At 41.4% G+C, this 15,898-nt stretch overlaps 1 protein-coding gene and 2 non-coding genes across 3 annotated transcripts; 1 reads left to right on the top strand and 2 right to left on the bottom strand.

Moving 5' to 3' along the window:
- Nucleotides 1-98: 98 nt before the first annotated feature.
- On the top strand, nt 99-6,711 carry map3k8 (mitogen-activated protein kinase kinase kinase 8). Its single transcript, XM_030756737.1, is given in 10 exon segments — nt 99-271; nt 274-346; nt 348-582; nt 700-817; nt 820-887; nt 2,600-2,861; nt 3,623-3,729; nt 4,586-4,738; nt 5,606-5,852; nt 5,946-6,711. Coding segments are annotated over 10 exon segments (1,446 nt in total). The 5' UTR covers nt 99-213; the 3' UTR covers nt 6,071-6,711.
- A 1,480-nt stretch (nt 6,712-8,191) lies between these two features.
- trnaa-ugc (transfer RNA alanine (anticodon UGC)) lies at nt 8,192-8,263 on the bottom strand. The gene has a single exon. It is a non-coding gene; the product is annotated as a tRNA-Ala (tRNA).
- A 4,606-nt stretch (nt 8,264-12,869) lies between these two features.
- Nucleotides 12,870-12,951, bottom strand: trnas-aga (transfer RNA serine (anticodon AGA)). The gene has a single exon. It is a non-coding gene; the product is annotated as a tRNA-Ser (tRNA).
- Nucleotides 12,952-15,898: the final 2,947 nt, after the last annotated feature.

Here is a 15,898-nt window from a genome sequence, read left to right as displayed (position 1 = left end):
TGCGAACTCCCCTTGTATGCTTGGAAAACAGCCCTGTGAAGCCCCTCCCAGCTGTTCTCAGCAGCTGTATCAAAGCTTCAGTTCTTCTGTGTAGTTTCACTGCGCGTCCTGCTCCCCACGTGAACCTTTCAGTCATGAACGAGCTGCTCACTTACACATCTCAAGTCAGCACGGAAACTATCCATAAACTGACCTCCTGATGTTTGATTTTAGATGGAGCTGGACAAACGGAGCATCACGATGGATTACAAATATGATACAGGAATAGACCTGCTTTGGCTCACATGAACGTAGAGGACATTATCAACGCTGCAGAGACTCTTTATCGGCTTGAGGAAGAGGAAAGGAGAAATATTATCATTCGAAGACGAAGAAGGGCTCTCCCAGGAGGAGATGGATGAGAATGAGGAGGCAGGGGAGGGGGTGGGTTTGGGGAGTGAGCAGAAGAACTATGCTGATGGGGTTGGTGGTGTTCGATACGGGACGGTGACAGACCTCCTGTCCTTTGTCAACCTCCTGTCCAGCATGCAGGCAGCAGCCCTGCCAAACCTGGCGGAGGAGATGGGTGTCCTCCTGAATAAGGTGAGAATCTTTTTAAGCATTGTTTGATGTTATTGTTTGATGTGATCAGCCTAGAAAAACCTGCAGCATTTCCTTTTTTTCTGCCTTTTTTCCTAAATATGAACCCTTTCTTTGCAGAAGGACATGGCTGTGAAAAAAGGCCGGTACCAGATCAACATGGATGTGCTGCTGTTTCCATGGAAATTGACCTACAAGAATCACGGATCTAGCCTCGTGCCTAAGGGCTCATTTGGAAAGTCCACGTGGCTCAGGACACAACCGCCACCAGGAAGAGAATGGCCTGCCAAACTGGTGAGTCTTCCTGAGTAATGACTGGAATCCAGCCTGTGCTCAACTTCTCGGAACTGTTGGTGCCAAATATTTCGTTCTGCCAAGTACTGCTTGTTCACAGTGCAGCTACTCCTCTGTTTGCACAAAGACTGCCGGTCCCAGTGTGACATTTGCTATATTTACTAAGCAAAAGGGGAACCGCTCTTTTGATTGAAGAACTATTTGCACTTGTAACAAACTTAACAGCATGAGCCAGGAGTAATGCAAGAGTGGAATTTAACAGTAACTTCCCACAGCTCCTGTAGATGTTTGGCACGTGCAGACCACACAGTCTGTTTTTTTGTGGACAGATCTATATTTGCGAAAGAGGACGGAGGGAGGCAGAGCGCTTACACTGCTACATGGAAAATATTGACAAATGAGGAACGAGTACTTTCCTACCTAGTCAGGTGTTATCGTCAGAAAGCTGTGTTGACACAGTGTTTTTACACACTGTTGTGAACATACTGCAGGAGGCCTACTGGAACAAGTTTGCAATAAGGGCTTGGTGGCTGAGCTATGATGTGCTCATCAGCCTAAAATAACACCATAATCAGTTAATTATTACTGAGAAATTGTTCCTTAACAAACATGACTCCAACACTTCAGCATTTTAATATGGTGATCGCCATTTAAAATGCTTAACTTTACAGCAGGAATAAATCTGTTTACAGCCTGGTCCAAAAACATTTTCCGTTTTAGCAAATTTCTCTTTTCATGAGAGTTGTATGAGAGATTCATTTTTATTTGCCTCACTCAATTAAATGTTCCCATAATTTAGGACATGGCCTCTTTGAGTAGAGGAAGGATGCTTTTCATTCTAGTCAGCGTTCCTTTGTTCTCTGTGGGGTTTCCCAGTTTAAGTTCCTCAGTAAGAACATTTTCTTCTAAGCCTATTTTTTGCTTGCCTCATTTAATATCACAGGACAGCACGGTGATGTGGTGGTTAGCACTGTGGATTCTTGGGTTCAAATCCACCGGTCGCTTGGGGCCTTTCTGTGTAGAGTTTGCATGTTCTCCCTGTGCTTGTGTGGGTTCTTTGGGGTACTCTGGCTTCCTCCCACAGTCCAAAGACATCTGTGTTAGGTTAATGGGTGAAATGGCCACAGGTGTGAATGGCTGTCTGTCTCTCTCTGTTAGCCCTATGATGGATATCCAGGGTGCATTTGTGACTGCTGAGATAGGCTCCAGCCCAACTGCAGCACTGAACTGGAAAGTGGAAGAAAAGCTAGCTAGCTAGCACTATCATTATCTGATAAATCTCCACTTGCACTCTCTCAAAAATAGCAACCCTAACCCTGAAAATTGATGTAGATGGAGAAAATGCAAAAAACCCAAGACTTCAAAACAACAGTCTGCATGTCACAGTGCCCACAGTCTATGCTTTTTTTTCTCCAAATTTAAAGTTTAAAAGCTGAGCTTTACCTCATTACAAAGTTAAAATACACAAACAGATCAGGATGCACTGAACATGTAATTACATTTAATAAGCCTTTATAAGGATAGCTGTCATTATAAGCAAACATTGATCCATTTTGCCAGCAGTCACCAGGATGTCTCATCGAGCTCCTTGGCTCTAGGTTCATATTTAACAGTCAAATACAACATTGTCACTGATCTTTTAAACTCACTCCAAGAAAGCAGATGAACATATGTCCCACTATGGTACTCTATGTGTAGTGATGTATCTTTACATCTCCCTTGCCAGATCCCCATGGAGAACTTTAAAGCAGCTGATGTAGAGTTCCAGGCCCGCTTCCGCCATGAGAACATCGCCGAGCTGTACGGCGTTCTGCTCTGGGACCAGAGCGTCCACCTGTTCATGGAGGCGGGCGAGGGCGGCTCTGTCCTGGAGAAGCTGGACAGCTGCGGACCAATGAGAGAATTCGAGATCATCTGGGTGACCAAGCAAGCCCTGCGTGGCTTGGAGTACCTGCACTCACACAACGTCATTCACCACGACATCAAACGTAAGACAGCCGCGGAAAAATGTTTGTCACTTATTGTTGATGGATGTGCTGCATGGTACTGAACAAGTGCAAAGGTTACAGGAAGTTATGTAATCTTACCTTGTGCCTTCTTTGCGTCAAATTCAAGCCACAGACGGATTTTGCTCTTGTGAATAATTCTTGAGCAGGAAAAACATTAATCAGTAAACAGCCACAAACCAAGCAGATCACAGATATCTGATAGACTGGTGCTTTTTCAGTAATTCTTCAAAGGTAGTCTGGTCACACTGACTGGTAGCTATCATGACAGATCACACGAATACAACCTAGATACTGTAGGTGGAGCTCAGCTGAAGAACCACAGCAGCACTGGGATCAAAGCATTCTCCAGGGCTGTCTGTCAGCGTCATGGCTTAAGGGCTGTTGGCTGACTGGAAATTCCAGCCTGCTTCTCATGCTCAGTCGGGGTTGAAATTACAGTCCAGAGAGGCGAGTGACTTATGACGATGACCACCCTGGCCCTCTGACATGCTGCGGTCCTTAGTGTTTCCTGCCTGCAGTCAAAATATGCAATTAAACCTTGGTGATGTTTTAAGGAGAAGGATGAGCCTTTGCCAAAGCCTGTGACCTACTTAACTTCTTTAAAGACTTCGCTGTCATTTTCACAGTTGAAATCAACACAAACACAGCATACTTGAAACTGAACTCTTATTAATTCATGTGCCAGCTTGCACAAGTGTCCCCGAGAATCACACCTCCTTCTTTTTCATTTTTTTCCACAGCCAGCAACATTGTTCTGATGTCAGACAAAGCAGTTCTGGTGGATTTTGGTCTGACGGTGCAGATGACAGAGGATGTATACATTCCCAGAGATCTGAGAGGAACAGAGGTAAGAGAATAAGCCACTCTGCCTTTAAAAAGATGCAAGTGCAATCCTGTAAAAAATGTAGGTCTTCTGTTTTTAGTAATTGCCCACTCCGGGCAATGCTTGCTTTTCTTTTGCTGATGTAGAGCATGTGTGTTTACACGTGACTCACACTAGACCTCCCTAGGGATTTTAGCAAATTAGTCCTACAACTTGTCAGCACTTGTGTGCCTTTTCCCAAATGATTATAGAGAGTCAGCGACTGGCAAGCATTAATTTAGAGCAGTCGGTGCACTCTTTGACCTCACAGATGCTATTAATAGTTTGCTGATGCTCAGGGCTTTCAGCTCTTTAAATACTTTTTTAAGATTAATCTAAGATTTCTCCACACTCCTTCTCTCCATCAGCCCGTGCTTTCCCATGTTTGTTTATCAGTCTATATGGTTTTGTGTACATGTACCCTGGGCCCCTCAGGGCTCGTGGAAAGTCCCAGGGCAGACACCCAGCAGTGATAATAAGAGAGGCAGAGCCTGTAAACACGCTAGGCTGCTCAGGGTTATATTAACATGGGAGTGCAGGCTGGAATTTCCAGCAGAAAGAGGTGAACTCTAGTGTGTTTATGCTTCACTCTCCAAAGGGCAACACACTTCTGCACTGCCCTCACCTTTTACATGTACAGCGTGGGTTTACAGGTCGCTTGTTTGGTTGCAGACAGAAAACCCCTTTTACAGCAAGAGGACGCTTCCTGTTTGTTGTATGCAGATCATTTGACTGCCGTACCAATAAAAAGGGAACCAGTTTAACATCTCTCTCTGCCGTTCTGATCTGTAGCCCTTGTTAAATGTCGCTCATGAAGCATTCCCTCCCCATCTTCTTTCAGATGTATATGAGTCCAGAGTTGGTTCTGTGTCGAGGACACAGCACCAAGACGGACATCTACAGCCTGGGCACCACCATCATTCACATGCAGACCGGTAGTCCTCCCTGGGTCAGGAGATACCCACGCACTGCCTACCCATCCTACCTCTACATTGTAAGTGCCACACATGAACAGTTGGTGCAGATATTCATGGTCCTCAGATGAATGAATTTCCACAATTAGGGAAAAGAGAATATTCAAATTTGTGCAGCAGAAGCATTGATGGCCCACAGTTTGGTGCTGACTTTGTCTTTTTGGGGACATTGATATCGCTTAAGATTCAGTGCTCTGATTTATGACCATCATCATCAGCTGGGCTTTATGCTTAGTGCTAGATTGCATGAAAGCGAATCAATATTATAGATGACTTGTATGTGAAAGGTGTCCCATGAAATAATGACTTGGTTTTTAAAACATTTGTTATTGATTGATTTTTTTTTTTCTAAAAAAAGAGTTAGAAAGAAAGACGCTGCATGCTACCTGCACAGCAACCCAGCAGCAAAGCAGCAAATATTTTGGTTGTGATTTTATGGATGCCAAAACAAGTTCTATAATTTGCTTAATGTAATAGTAATACACTTTTCCTGTACCACGCTCAGGCCCGTCACAGTCTAGATTGCCAGGCGATAAAGAGGATGTTTGCGGTGGGTGACCTGTGGCTTATTTAGTCATTCGCCACTTCAGTTTCTTCTAAAAGCGTTCCATTGCATGGGCTCTTTCCTTTCAGCAGTCGCATTTCTGTTTTTAAAATGATTATCAGAGTTTTTTTTGCTCTGGGCTGTTACTCACTTCCACGTGAAACTGCTGTCATGGAGAAGTAATATTAAAGGGCAACGTCACCTCTACGGGCTGAGCTTTGCAGCTGTTCCTTGTTCCTGTTTATTATAACCACGCCAGTTTCACAAGCCACCGCTCACTTAGACACTGAAAAAAAAATGTCACTCTCTAAATGGCAGTTTTGTATCATCTGTCTCCAAACAGATCCACAAGCAGGCCCCGCCTTTGGAGGACATAGCAGAGGACTGCAGCCCAGCCATGCGCTCCTTCCTGGAGCGAGCCCTAGAGAGGAACCCTGCACTGCGGAGCTCAGCAACTGAGCTGCTCAAGGATGAAGCTATCAACCCGCCCAGAGAGGATCAGCCACGCTGCTGGAGTCTCGATTCAGCCCTGGAGGAAGCCACCCACACCTTGCTACGGCAGCAGAGCCAGCACCATGACACCACACAGGGTAACGCCCTTAGTGCTGAGCTCAGTTTGTTTTCTGTCATTAATAATAAGATGCATGCTTTATGTTAACATGTCTTCTTTCTCTTCTCTGCAGAATCTTCTCTTTACTCTGAAGATTCTGGCCACATCAGGAGGAAGGGCTCGTTGTACATTGACCTAGGGGCCTTGTCAGGTTACTCCAAACTGGTGACAGGACCCCCGTCCTCTGAATATGGCTAACAATGACCAGATAACACCATTTATATGGCTGAACTGTTGTTGAAGCCAACTGCTTATTTGGTTCTTGAGTTGAGACTCGTGGACAGCTATAGCAACTCATAATAAAGTAAAAGAGCCAGGATGGCTTGGAATGAATGGATCTAGCTCAGCCTGAAATGGAAAACACCGCAGGACAGTGTTTGGATGCATTGTGAATAAATAAGCATTATACTCTACATATAATTTAACACCCTTCCTTGGGGTACTTTATTTCAGTGCGGGAGGTCGCAGTAATAAATGCATGCTGTTTTCTTTTCTCCCTGAAACCATCGGACAGAAGTTATTGTATCAGTTGTGTTAGTTAAAGTGTAAGCTGTGTTTTAAAGTATGTGTGTAAGCATGTATGACATGTAGTCCTTTGTGGACTTCCTCCCGTTCATTCCTGTGGAATGTTGTTGGCAACACTGCGCTTTGCAAATGAAGCTTCTGTGGAATGAATGTGATGTGGTTTCTGTTGTGTACATCCAGTGAGATGAGGCGTGCTGTGCTTCTTACTGAAAGAAAAACAATTGATTTACTTCTGTTTTCTTGAGTATTAAGCTTAGAATTTACCCAGAGTTTAAAAATGTGTCATTCTGCAATAAATGCAATGAACTCAAAAATCCCATAGTCTGTGTGTCTGTCACTGCAACCTTAACGAGGTAGTAGCTATTCACTTTTGGAATAGTTAAGGGAGATTCCTGGAAAGGCAAATGAAATTCAGAACTTGAGTATGTCAGTGCGTTTCACATTCAGTCAGCTGACTCCCTCTGCTTTCTTTCTCTTAACAACCGTCAGTGACTGTGACCGGCCACGCCTCTGTATGAGCAGGCCGTGGTGCTGGGCTGGCAGCTTCCTACGATAAATGATGGGAGGCATTTACTGAGAATCAGCACATTAATCAGTGATTATAACAAAGAGGTTTTAAGGGGACCTAATAGACAGTTCTTTGTTTTCTCTTTCTTTTTTTTGGTTAGCAAATTGTATTTATTTTAATTCTTGGCTCTGCATGATGTCCTCGAGTAGGAATATTCCTAATATGGTCATTACAGGCGCACAACTCCCGGCTGTGAGAACAGCAGCCTGTTCAAACCTTGTGTTTAGACGTGGCAGCCAATCAGAGGAAAGCTGCCGTAATAGCAGGGTAGCCTTAATGGGGTCATCATGGATCGCTTTTTAAAAAAAATACTGCACAGGCACCGCTGCAAAATTCAGGAACAGAAAAACAGTATATTTCTGAGAAGTAAAATGATTCCCTGATGAATTTCTAACTCTCAGAGATTGCCCACATTTCAGGAAATTTGATTGCATTTACTCAGTACTAAACATTTCACATGAAGCACAACTGCTCGACTAGTAATGGTTCAGCATTATTTCAGCAGCAAAGAGCAAGAACCCCCCCCCCCCCCCAACATACACACACACACACACACACACACACACTAACTTTTCATTGGAAGCTGCTTCATGTGGCTTTCCTGAAATCCCCAAACTAGCAGCCAGATCACTAGCTCAAGCGTCAAGCTGCAGCAAAGCTCCTCACTAGATTACTTTTGTTTATTCATACTTAGTCATGGGCAGTTGCTACTACTGAATTTGCATCAGGGAAATCCGAGTGGTTTGAAGTGTTGTGTGCTATCTGCAGGCCGGGCCCACTCTTCTTCCTCTTTCTGAAAGCGTCACATGTGGGCGGTGAGCTGGGTGAGGAGACGCGCCTGAGAGTGAAATGAAAGCTGCAGGGTTTCCACTGAAGGTTGTAGACAAATATTGCCACCTGTTGGCTGTACTGGCAAGTTCCATATACTATTCATCTGCAGATAAGTATGGCACCTCTTATAACTTTAAAGAATTACGACAAACTTAACATAAACATGCTTTTAAAAATGGGAAAGACTGATTAAATGTGTCTGAATAGAAATGATTTATGTACCAGCGCACAACGGCTTTAAACTGAGGGCTCAGGATAGTGTGGCTGTTACCACGCTATCGAGTGCTCCATGTAACACACATATTGCGGTATTTGGTGTATGCCAAAGTGTATGAGAGTGTATGAGAAATTCTTATACCGCACCAGACTGCAAACGTAAAGCACCATAAATAATGTGGAGATGCCGGGGATTGAACCCGGGGCCTCATACATGCAAAGCATGCGCTCTACCACTGAGCTACATCCCCTACAAGTGTGCATGTGGAGGGGCAGAACTGGAAGTTATCTTGTCTGTTAGCCTGCTCGTATTCCTATTTTCCTAAGTTATTAAAGCTTTTAAGGTAATATTGTTAACGGAAAAATGAAAGAAGAATACAGTAATTGCAATAATTAATAACTACAATAAAGAATACAATCATTTAAATGTGCTGTAGTCCAGCAGATATTTAACTGTGTGATATAGTGGTTGATAATCTGCTCTTCTTTTTTTACCTGCCGTTTCGTACCTTGTTCTTTTGAAGTGACGCAACTACTCAGCTGTCTTTCGTGGCCTCTACAGCTTCTTACTAGGAAGTGGCTCTTAGTCGATTTTGTGAGCGACAAGAAGGAGATTACAATATTTAAGAACAGCATCTGGTTAAAATAAATATTGACCAAATCGCAATCATTTAAATAAATAAATAATCGTTCTTATTAGGCGTCCATTATTGAAATTCTGGATGAAATGCTTCGACATTGACATCTGCTGGCAAGATGGGGCAGTGCAGCGCGCGTGAGCGTTGGGAGCTGCAGAGGACAACAGGAGTCTGACATCCTCGAGGTGGATCAGTCAGCAGAAAGGATGAGCTGTCTGCCTTCATAGCCTTAGATCTCACTGCCGTAACAGTCTGGACTGGACCTGGAACTAAAGGCAATTCTGTATTGAACTGGGAGCCAATTAAGTGCCTTCAGTAGTTGGTAATATGTTCTGTGCACATATAAGGATTATTGCTGCTGCATCTTGAACAAGTCGAAATCATCATACTGATGATTTGATTATTTTGCAAATAGAGTATTATGGTAGTCTAACCTGCTTAATATGAATGCATGGACCAATTTCTTAGAGTCAGTTTGAGATAAGAATTTTCTTACATTAAATATATTTTTAAGTGATAGAAAGCAGTCCTGTGACCTTATTAATATGATTATCAAAACTGAGACCCACAGCAATGCCAAGAACCTGAGTTGCTTACTGTTTTTCAGAGACAGGGATGATGATGATGATGATGATGATGAATATGAAAAAATATCTGACCTTTTGAAGTATAAGTATAACTGTTTATCTTCTGTATAAGAGTGATAGGCTATATTATGATTCTTTATCATAGTACCAGGCAGGAGCATGTAGAGGTTAAAGAGTAACGGGCCAAGAGCTGACTCTTGGGGATTGAATTTTTATTTGTGCTAAATTTACTAACTGAAACATAAACACATCTACACCTGACCTGTTAAACCATCTGTCATGAAGCCTTTGAATTAAAATGTCACGATCAACAGTGTCAAAGGAATTAGTGATTATTCTTAATCAGAGGGCAGATGTTAGTCGCCCTCGCTAGGATTGTTGTAGTAATGAATTGCATTTTATAGATTTCAATGTTTGTAGTTTCATTTTTCTATTTTTTTCTCTCAGCTCTCCAACAGATCCTTTTTGCCATCTTTACCTTTTCACTGCTTCTCCAGGGTGCTTTAGGTGGCCCGTGTAACATTTCTGACAGGAGCAATTGATTAATGATTTGAGAAAATTGTCCATCATCTCATCACATAATGAGAATACTGGTAATGTACTTTGAAAGTTCACTAATAAATATATCAGGTGTGCTGGCATTGATGTAGAGCTTGTTGAAAAATCAGTCGGTATTAGCTTTGACAGATAAATTAAATACTTCTGAAAATATTGTTCAGAAGAATATTGTTGATTGGGCTTATTGCAAAAAGATTGGAACAGCCTCCCACTACAGTTATATTTGCTTGATTCTGTGAATATGTTGTTTAACCAGGCTTTTTGTTGCCACTTGATTTAATTTATTCTGAATATTAAACTTGCTTTTGTGCTTTTTAAGGCATTTCACTTTCTCATTTATTTTGCTGTATTTTGTGACTGCTCATCTGTGAAATAAACGTTGCTTCCTTACATTATCTTCACTTCACCTGCTTCATCACCCCCCCCCCCCCCCCCCCCACATTCCCTTTGTGTGTCTGTTTCCGTGACAAAGATGGCAAAACAGGGTGCAGAGGAGATCGTACTAGCATCTCACATATTTATGACTCTCTCATTTATATTTAAAGCAACAGACAGAAATGCCCTTTGTTTTCTCTCACTGTGTGAAAACAGACATAATCATTCTGAAGTTTATGTGTCAAACCCACATAAACCTTACAACAGAAGGACTGTAGGGCCAAAACGAGACAAAATGCCTCTAAAGGTTGATTTGAATTGTAAGATCTTCTAGTTTATGATATTGTGCTTGTTTGGCATGTGGCTAAAATGCAGCCCTAAGTGGTTTGAAATAACCAACAGAATTCAGGATTCTTTGAGTGTCACGTGTCTCTTTTAAAATGTCTGAATATTATGCTTTCTAGTCTGCTTGAAGTGTGCTTTAGGACGCACGTTTGGCAGGTCTGTGCCGTTCCAACAACTGACACATTCCTCTGACACAGTAATTAAGATTAACAGGTAGAGTTTTAGAATTGCATATTGACGATATGTCTGTACTGATCCAAGATGTTTTATAGTCAGTGCAGTAAGACCTAATCTGGTTCTCGAGTTCTCACTCTAGAAAAAAATTAATTTTAGATCTTCAATATCTAATTTTAGCTTTTTCCTCACTGCTGTGACTTTGTCCTTTATCTTTATCAGGACTTAAAACCCTTAAAATATGTTGAATCCTGCTGACAGCAGGTTCTGTTTTTCTGCCTGACTGATTTGATTCCACTATCATGAAAGTCGTTAATATAAAAATGGAGAGAGTGGTTACATTCTTGATTATTATCAGCAAAGAATTAAATGTATAATCTACATCTATCTTCCTCTGTGACTCTGTGGACAGCAGGACAGCTTTCACTTTGTCAGTTCGCATGGCCTGAAATATTTACACACTCTTTAAATAAAGCATACACTTGTTAATGATTCATCATTCGTCATGTTGTAATCCGTCAATGGAAAAATGTCTGTCACATTTGGGATCCTGGAGGTGGTGTGAATATTTGAGTGAAAATGAGGCTGAAATGAACTGTCATTATATGATGCTGATTTATAGTGCTGGTTCACTGCTCAAAGCCGGGAATGGTGGTGTCTGAATCTGAGTTCTACCGTATGACCTTGATAACAGTGTTCAGTAAATGTCATAGGACTACAAGGTGAGAGGGCATCGTAGACGGTTTGGGTTTATGTTGAGGAAAGAAAAGGCTGCTGAAAGGTCTGACAGACCTTAGTGAAAAGCTTACAGAGAACATGGCTGTGTGTTTCCACCAACACAGAAGCAGTTCTATTCAAACACTTGCATACATTTTTATATCAACAATCTGTCTCTGTTGATTTGACATATTTTATACCCAGCGCAGAAAGAACTTAATCTGGCTCTCCCTATAGAAAAGGGATTTTGACTCCACTGACCCCCATGACAGCTATGAGGATGTTCCCACCAACAGAGAAGCAGCTCTGTTCTGGTTCATAAACCAAGTGCTCACCAGTTTGAATTCAGACAACTTCATGCTATGTTGAGTATACAGCTGGGTGTTTTTCTCTCTGATTTTATTTTTCCTTCCTTCCATCCATCATTTTCTGCCACTTAACCTTTTCTGGGTCGCGGGGGTCTGTCACAGTCAGAGCTAGCACAGAGACAACCATTCACACCTATGGGCAATTCAAAATCACCAGTTAACCTAACCCCACTAACTGCATGTCTTTGGACACAAAAAGGTCCTGGCCAGATGGTGGATTTGAACTAGAGACTTCCGTGCTGTGAGGCAAGGCATTAAAATGCTAACACTTCTTACCTATTATATGTTTACACAATAGCCTGACATATTATTTTAAAGAACAGGGCCTGCAATTTGCCATTAGGACTACACAAAACAAACAGCCTACACCTTCTAAACACATAATGCAATAAAGAATTAGCCCAAATGTTCAAATGAATTTCTTTATGTTGTATAGATATAGTTGTATAGATTATGTTGTATAGATATAGTTGCTGCTGTTCACTGGAGAAGTAGTTAAGTGCTGCTGCCATAATGCTCCAAATATATGTGTGTATATGGAGGCAGAGGTCTACACACAATTAACTCATCAAACTTTCACCCACTCTTCAAGCAGTTTGGGTTTTTAAAAACAAGTCAAAATAAATATACTAAAAATCTTATGTTGATAGGAACCCTAACTGTTGTATATTGTCCTGTCTGAAATTAATATAACTGCTTTTTGTGTGCGTGATGTTCTCCTAGAAAGGCAAGTCATTTTACACAGACTCTCTTCTCCTCAGGGCTGTGGACAGTTATGTAAATTTATGTTATGTTAGGAATCTAACATAACATAAATTAGCATCTGGACTGATTTGCAGCTCGAAATGCTGCAATTCAGGCACCTACCTGACTTAACTACGGTGCTGTGCAAGATATTTATCACAAAATTCGTTTTATTTATCGCAGTAAAGCACAAAGCAGTGTTACCGCTGACAATTTCAATGCTCTGAACATTTCTGCTACACTCATGGCCGTTATGGTACCGCAGTTTAATCAGATGAAGAACAGCGCAGTCAGCAGCTGAGTGCTCGTGTATCAGGGATCTACAGAAAAGGCTGTACAAAAGGAAGCCAGCGTTGTCGGCAGGATTCGAACCTGCGCGGGGAGACCCCAATGGATTTCTAGTCCATCGCCTTAACCACTCGGCCACGACAACCCCGCCTCTTACCGCAGCAGTGCTGGTTTGTGTCGCTTATCTTCACTCACCAGGAATTATACTGCTTTCCTTGTGATGGGAAAGCTAAGAGGAAATGGCTGCAGCTGATAAGGTGAGTTAAAATTCTCCAGTCAATGAAGAAACATTTAAAACTTTCTCACTCAGGCAAAATCTGACAGCCCAGAAAGGGTCCAGTTCTGTATTCCCTGATGCTGCTGCTGTCTTGTTTTTAGGAGTCCTTCTTTCCAAATTTGAGCTCAATTATCATCCTGACTGTCCAAATGATGCCCCTAATTCTACGTCTGTGTGTGTCTTACAAATATGTACACACCCATTCTGTGTGAAATTGAATAAATTCATTTTATCTAACAATATTATCGCACCTTATTTGATTTTTAAAATCCATTTTGGCAAAGTGCAAAGGCAAAATCACAAATACTGTCAATGTCCAAATACTTAAGGACCTGACTGTAAGACGGTTCAATAAGTTTATTTTTATTGTTTGCAGCTTCTAGTTTTGTGTTCTGGACTGTTTTAATGGAAATTATATACTCATATTCAATCATCATAAACAACTTATTTGCATAGTTTCAAGCTGATAATTGTATTTGCTCTAATTGATGTTTTTATCCTCAGCTTGTTATGTCTTTACTGTGGCGGGAGACAGGTGTCCTTTGACACCCCCCCTACCCCCAATGTCTTGCAATGTTTTGTTTTCATCTTTTGACTGATTACTATTTGTTTTGAAAACCTTCATTAAAAATAAGGAATAAATGTGTTAATCTTTTTTTCAGAAACTGAAAATTTGAAATAGAAACCCTTTCTTATGAAATACCAAAACTTTATTGCAAAATTTATTTTAACACTAACAATTCATATAACACTGATGCAGTTCAGGGTTCACTGAACCAATATTTGGTCAGATATTGAGCTCGAGTGAGTTGCAGGTTGCCCTGGATCTGATGCCAGTAGTTTTTATTGCCAGGAACCACTTACTTTGTCCAATTCTGAAAAAAAAATCTTTATTTTCTGCTGCCTCCAAGACAGTTTTGGCTCTGGTTGCTCATGGACATTTCACCTCAACAATGCAGTCATCATCAGACATGGTCCCATCCGGAGAAACACCAAGCAGGCCACTGTCAGATGAAAACAGTTCCCTCTCATTGATAACTGCACCAGTGCAGTCAGTGTAGAGCTCCCCCAATCACATAACTCTGGGGGTGAAAATACCAATTAGTCTGAAATGCAAAGCACAGACCCCTTTGTTACTCACACCTTACTTTAGATCCTTCTGTGAGGTTTTACTGGCCAAGCAGAGTTTTGAATAAGGAAGGAGGGTATGAGCTCCACTGGACTGCACCCAGGACCAAACCAAAGTTGCTGGCTGTGAGTCACTTCTTGTGATATGCAAGTTTTTTTTTTTTTAATAGAGAAACTCAAAGTAAGTGATGTAGTTCACCAAGATTTCTTGCTAACAGATACGCATATCAAATCTAACCCTCTGTGTTAGCAGAGCAGTTGCTGCAATTTGTTTGTTTTTTTTTTTCTTTTACCAAAAACTATATATTATATATATTTCATATGGGATTGATCTGGTGATAAAAACATAATCAGCTGCAGGCAGCAGTGAAGGAGAAGTCTATTTAATGCTGATTTATATTATTGTTTATTTTATGAGATAAAATAAACAAATAAATAAATATTATGAGATAAACTTTGGATTATGTAAGAAGGTATAAAAAGACAGTGGTTCACATTTTTCCAAAAGTGACTTTGAAGTACCCCCCCGCCCCAGTATCTAACATGCACTCCTGTTCCTGCTCACACAGTAACAGAGGCTGCTGTATCACTGCTAGGAGGAATGTGAAATGAGGCATTTACACGTCTTCCAGACTTGTAAATGAGATATACAGCGTGAACATCCGCCTCATAAATACTAACAGTATAAATAAAAACGCACATATAGACCTCACTGAATAGAGCTTTAGCACACCCTGCTGGCTACATGTGGTTATTTCTCTTTTTACGGTTACAGTCAGTCTCCCACAATAACAGTTTGTTAGATAACAGTAAATTATTTCCACAAACACCAAAAACTAATATTTCCTTAGTTCAGTGGGCAGAATATTTTTCAACCAACGATTAATGTTTTTGGCATGATCTGTGGACATCCATCCATCCATCCATCCGTCCATCCTCTCTCTTAATTGTTCATCCAATTGAAGCCTGTGAGAGTTCCCAACATTGTTAATGCAGGTTTTGTGTCGTACCTTCATTTTCACACCTCTAACTGGTTCAGTTCTGTTTAGATTTACTTGCATGGTCCACTATCACATGTAGAGGTTCAAAGGTCTTCGCATAATCGTTCTATTATTCAGAAGGACATTGATTGGGCCCTGCAACATTCTGACCTCTATATACGAGCAGGAGGGCTGACTTTGGTTCACACTCACCACAATTCTCTAACCTCACTGTGTTCCCTGATGTGTTACTACAAATTAGCCTGTGTTCATCTAGATTAATTAGACATTTATGCCATCCCTGGGATTGTAATGCTGTCTAATGTTTTGTTGTTTTCGGCTGTTGTCCTCTTAAGGTAGATGAAGGTGGGTGGAGCAGGTCGTAGTTTGAATATACAAGGCCTGCATATGCAAGAAAAACTGTTATTTATATTATTTGGTTGCCTGCCTTCATAATTGTTTTCTGCTTTAGGTAAGAATAAGAAGTTGGGATATGTGCAATAGGAGGTAATGTGCTTTATAGTGTTCACTGCCAAACCTGGGAGTGTTAGTGCCTGAATTTACCTTGATAATGGTGGTGAGTAAATGTCAAAGGTGAGAGGGGATCTGTAGACTGTTTATGTTGGTGAGAGGTTGCTGAAAAGCCTGACAGACCTCAGTGAAAGGGTTGCATCAGAACAGGGTTGTGCGAGCCTGCAGGGCAAACT

Source organism: Archocentrus centrarchus, chromosome 20 (genome assembly GCF_007364275.1).
Source record: "Archocentrus centrarchus isolate MPI-CPG fArcCen1 chromosome 20, fArcCen1, whole genome shotgun sequence".
Lineage (NCBI taxonomy): Eukaryota > Metazoa > Chordata > Actinopteri > Cichliformes > Cichlidae > Archocentrus > Archocentrus centrarchus.
This window is presented reverse-complemented; position numbering and strand designations above follow the sequence as displayed.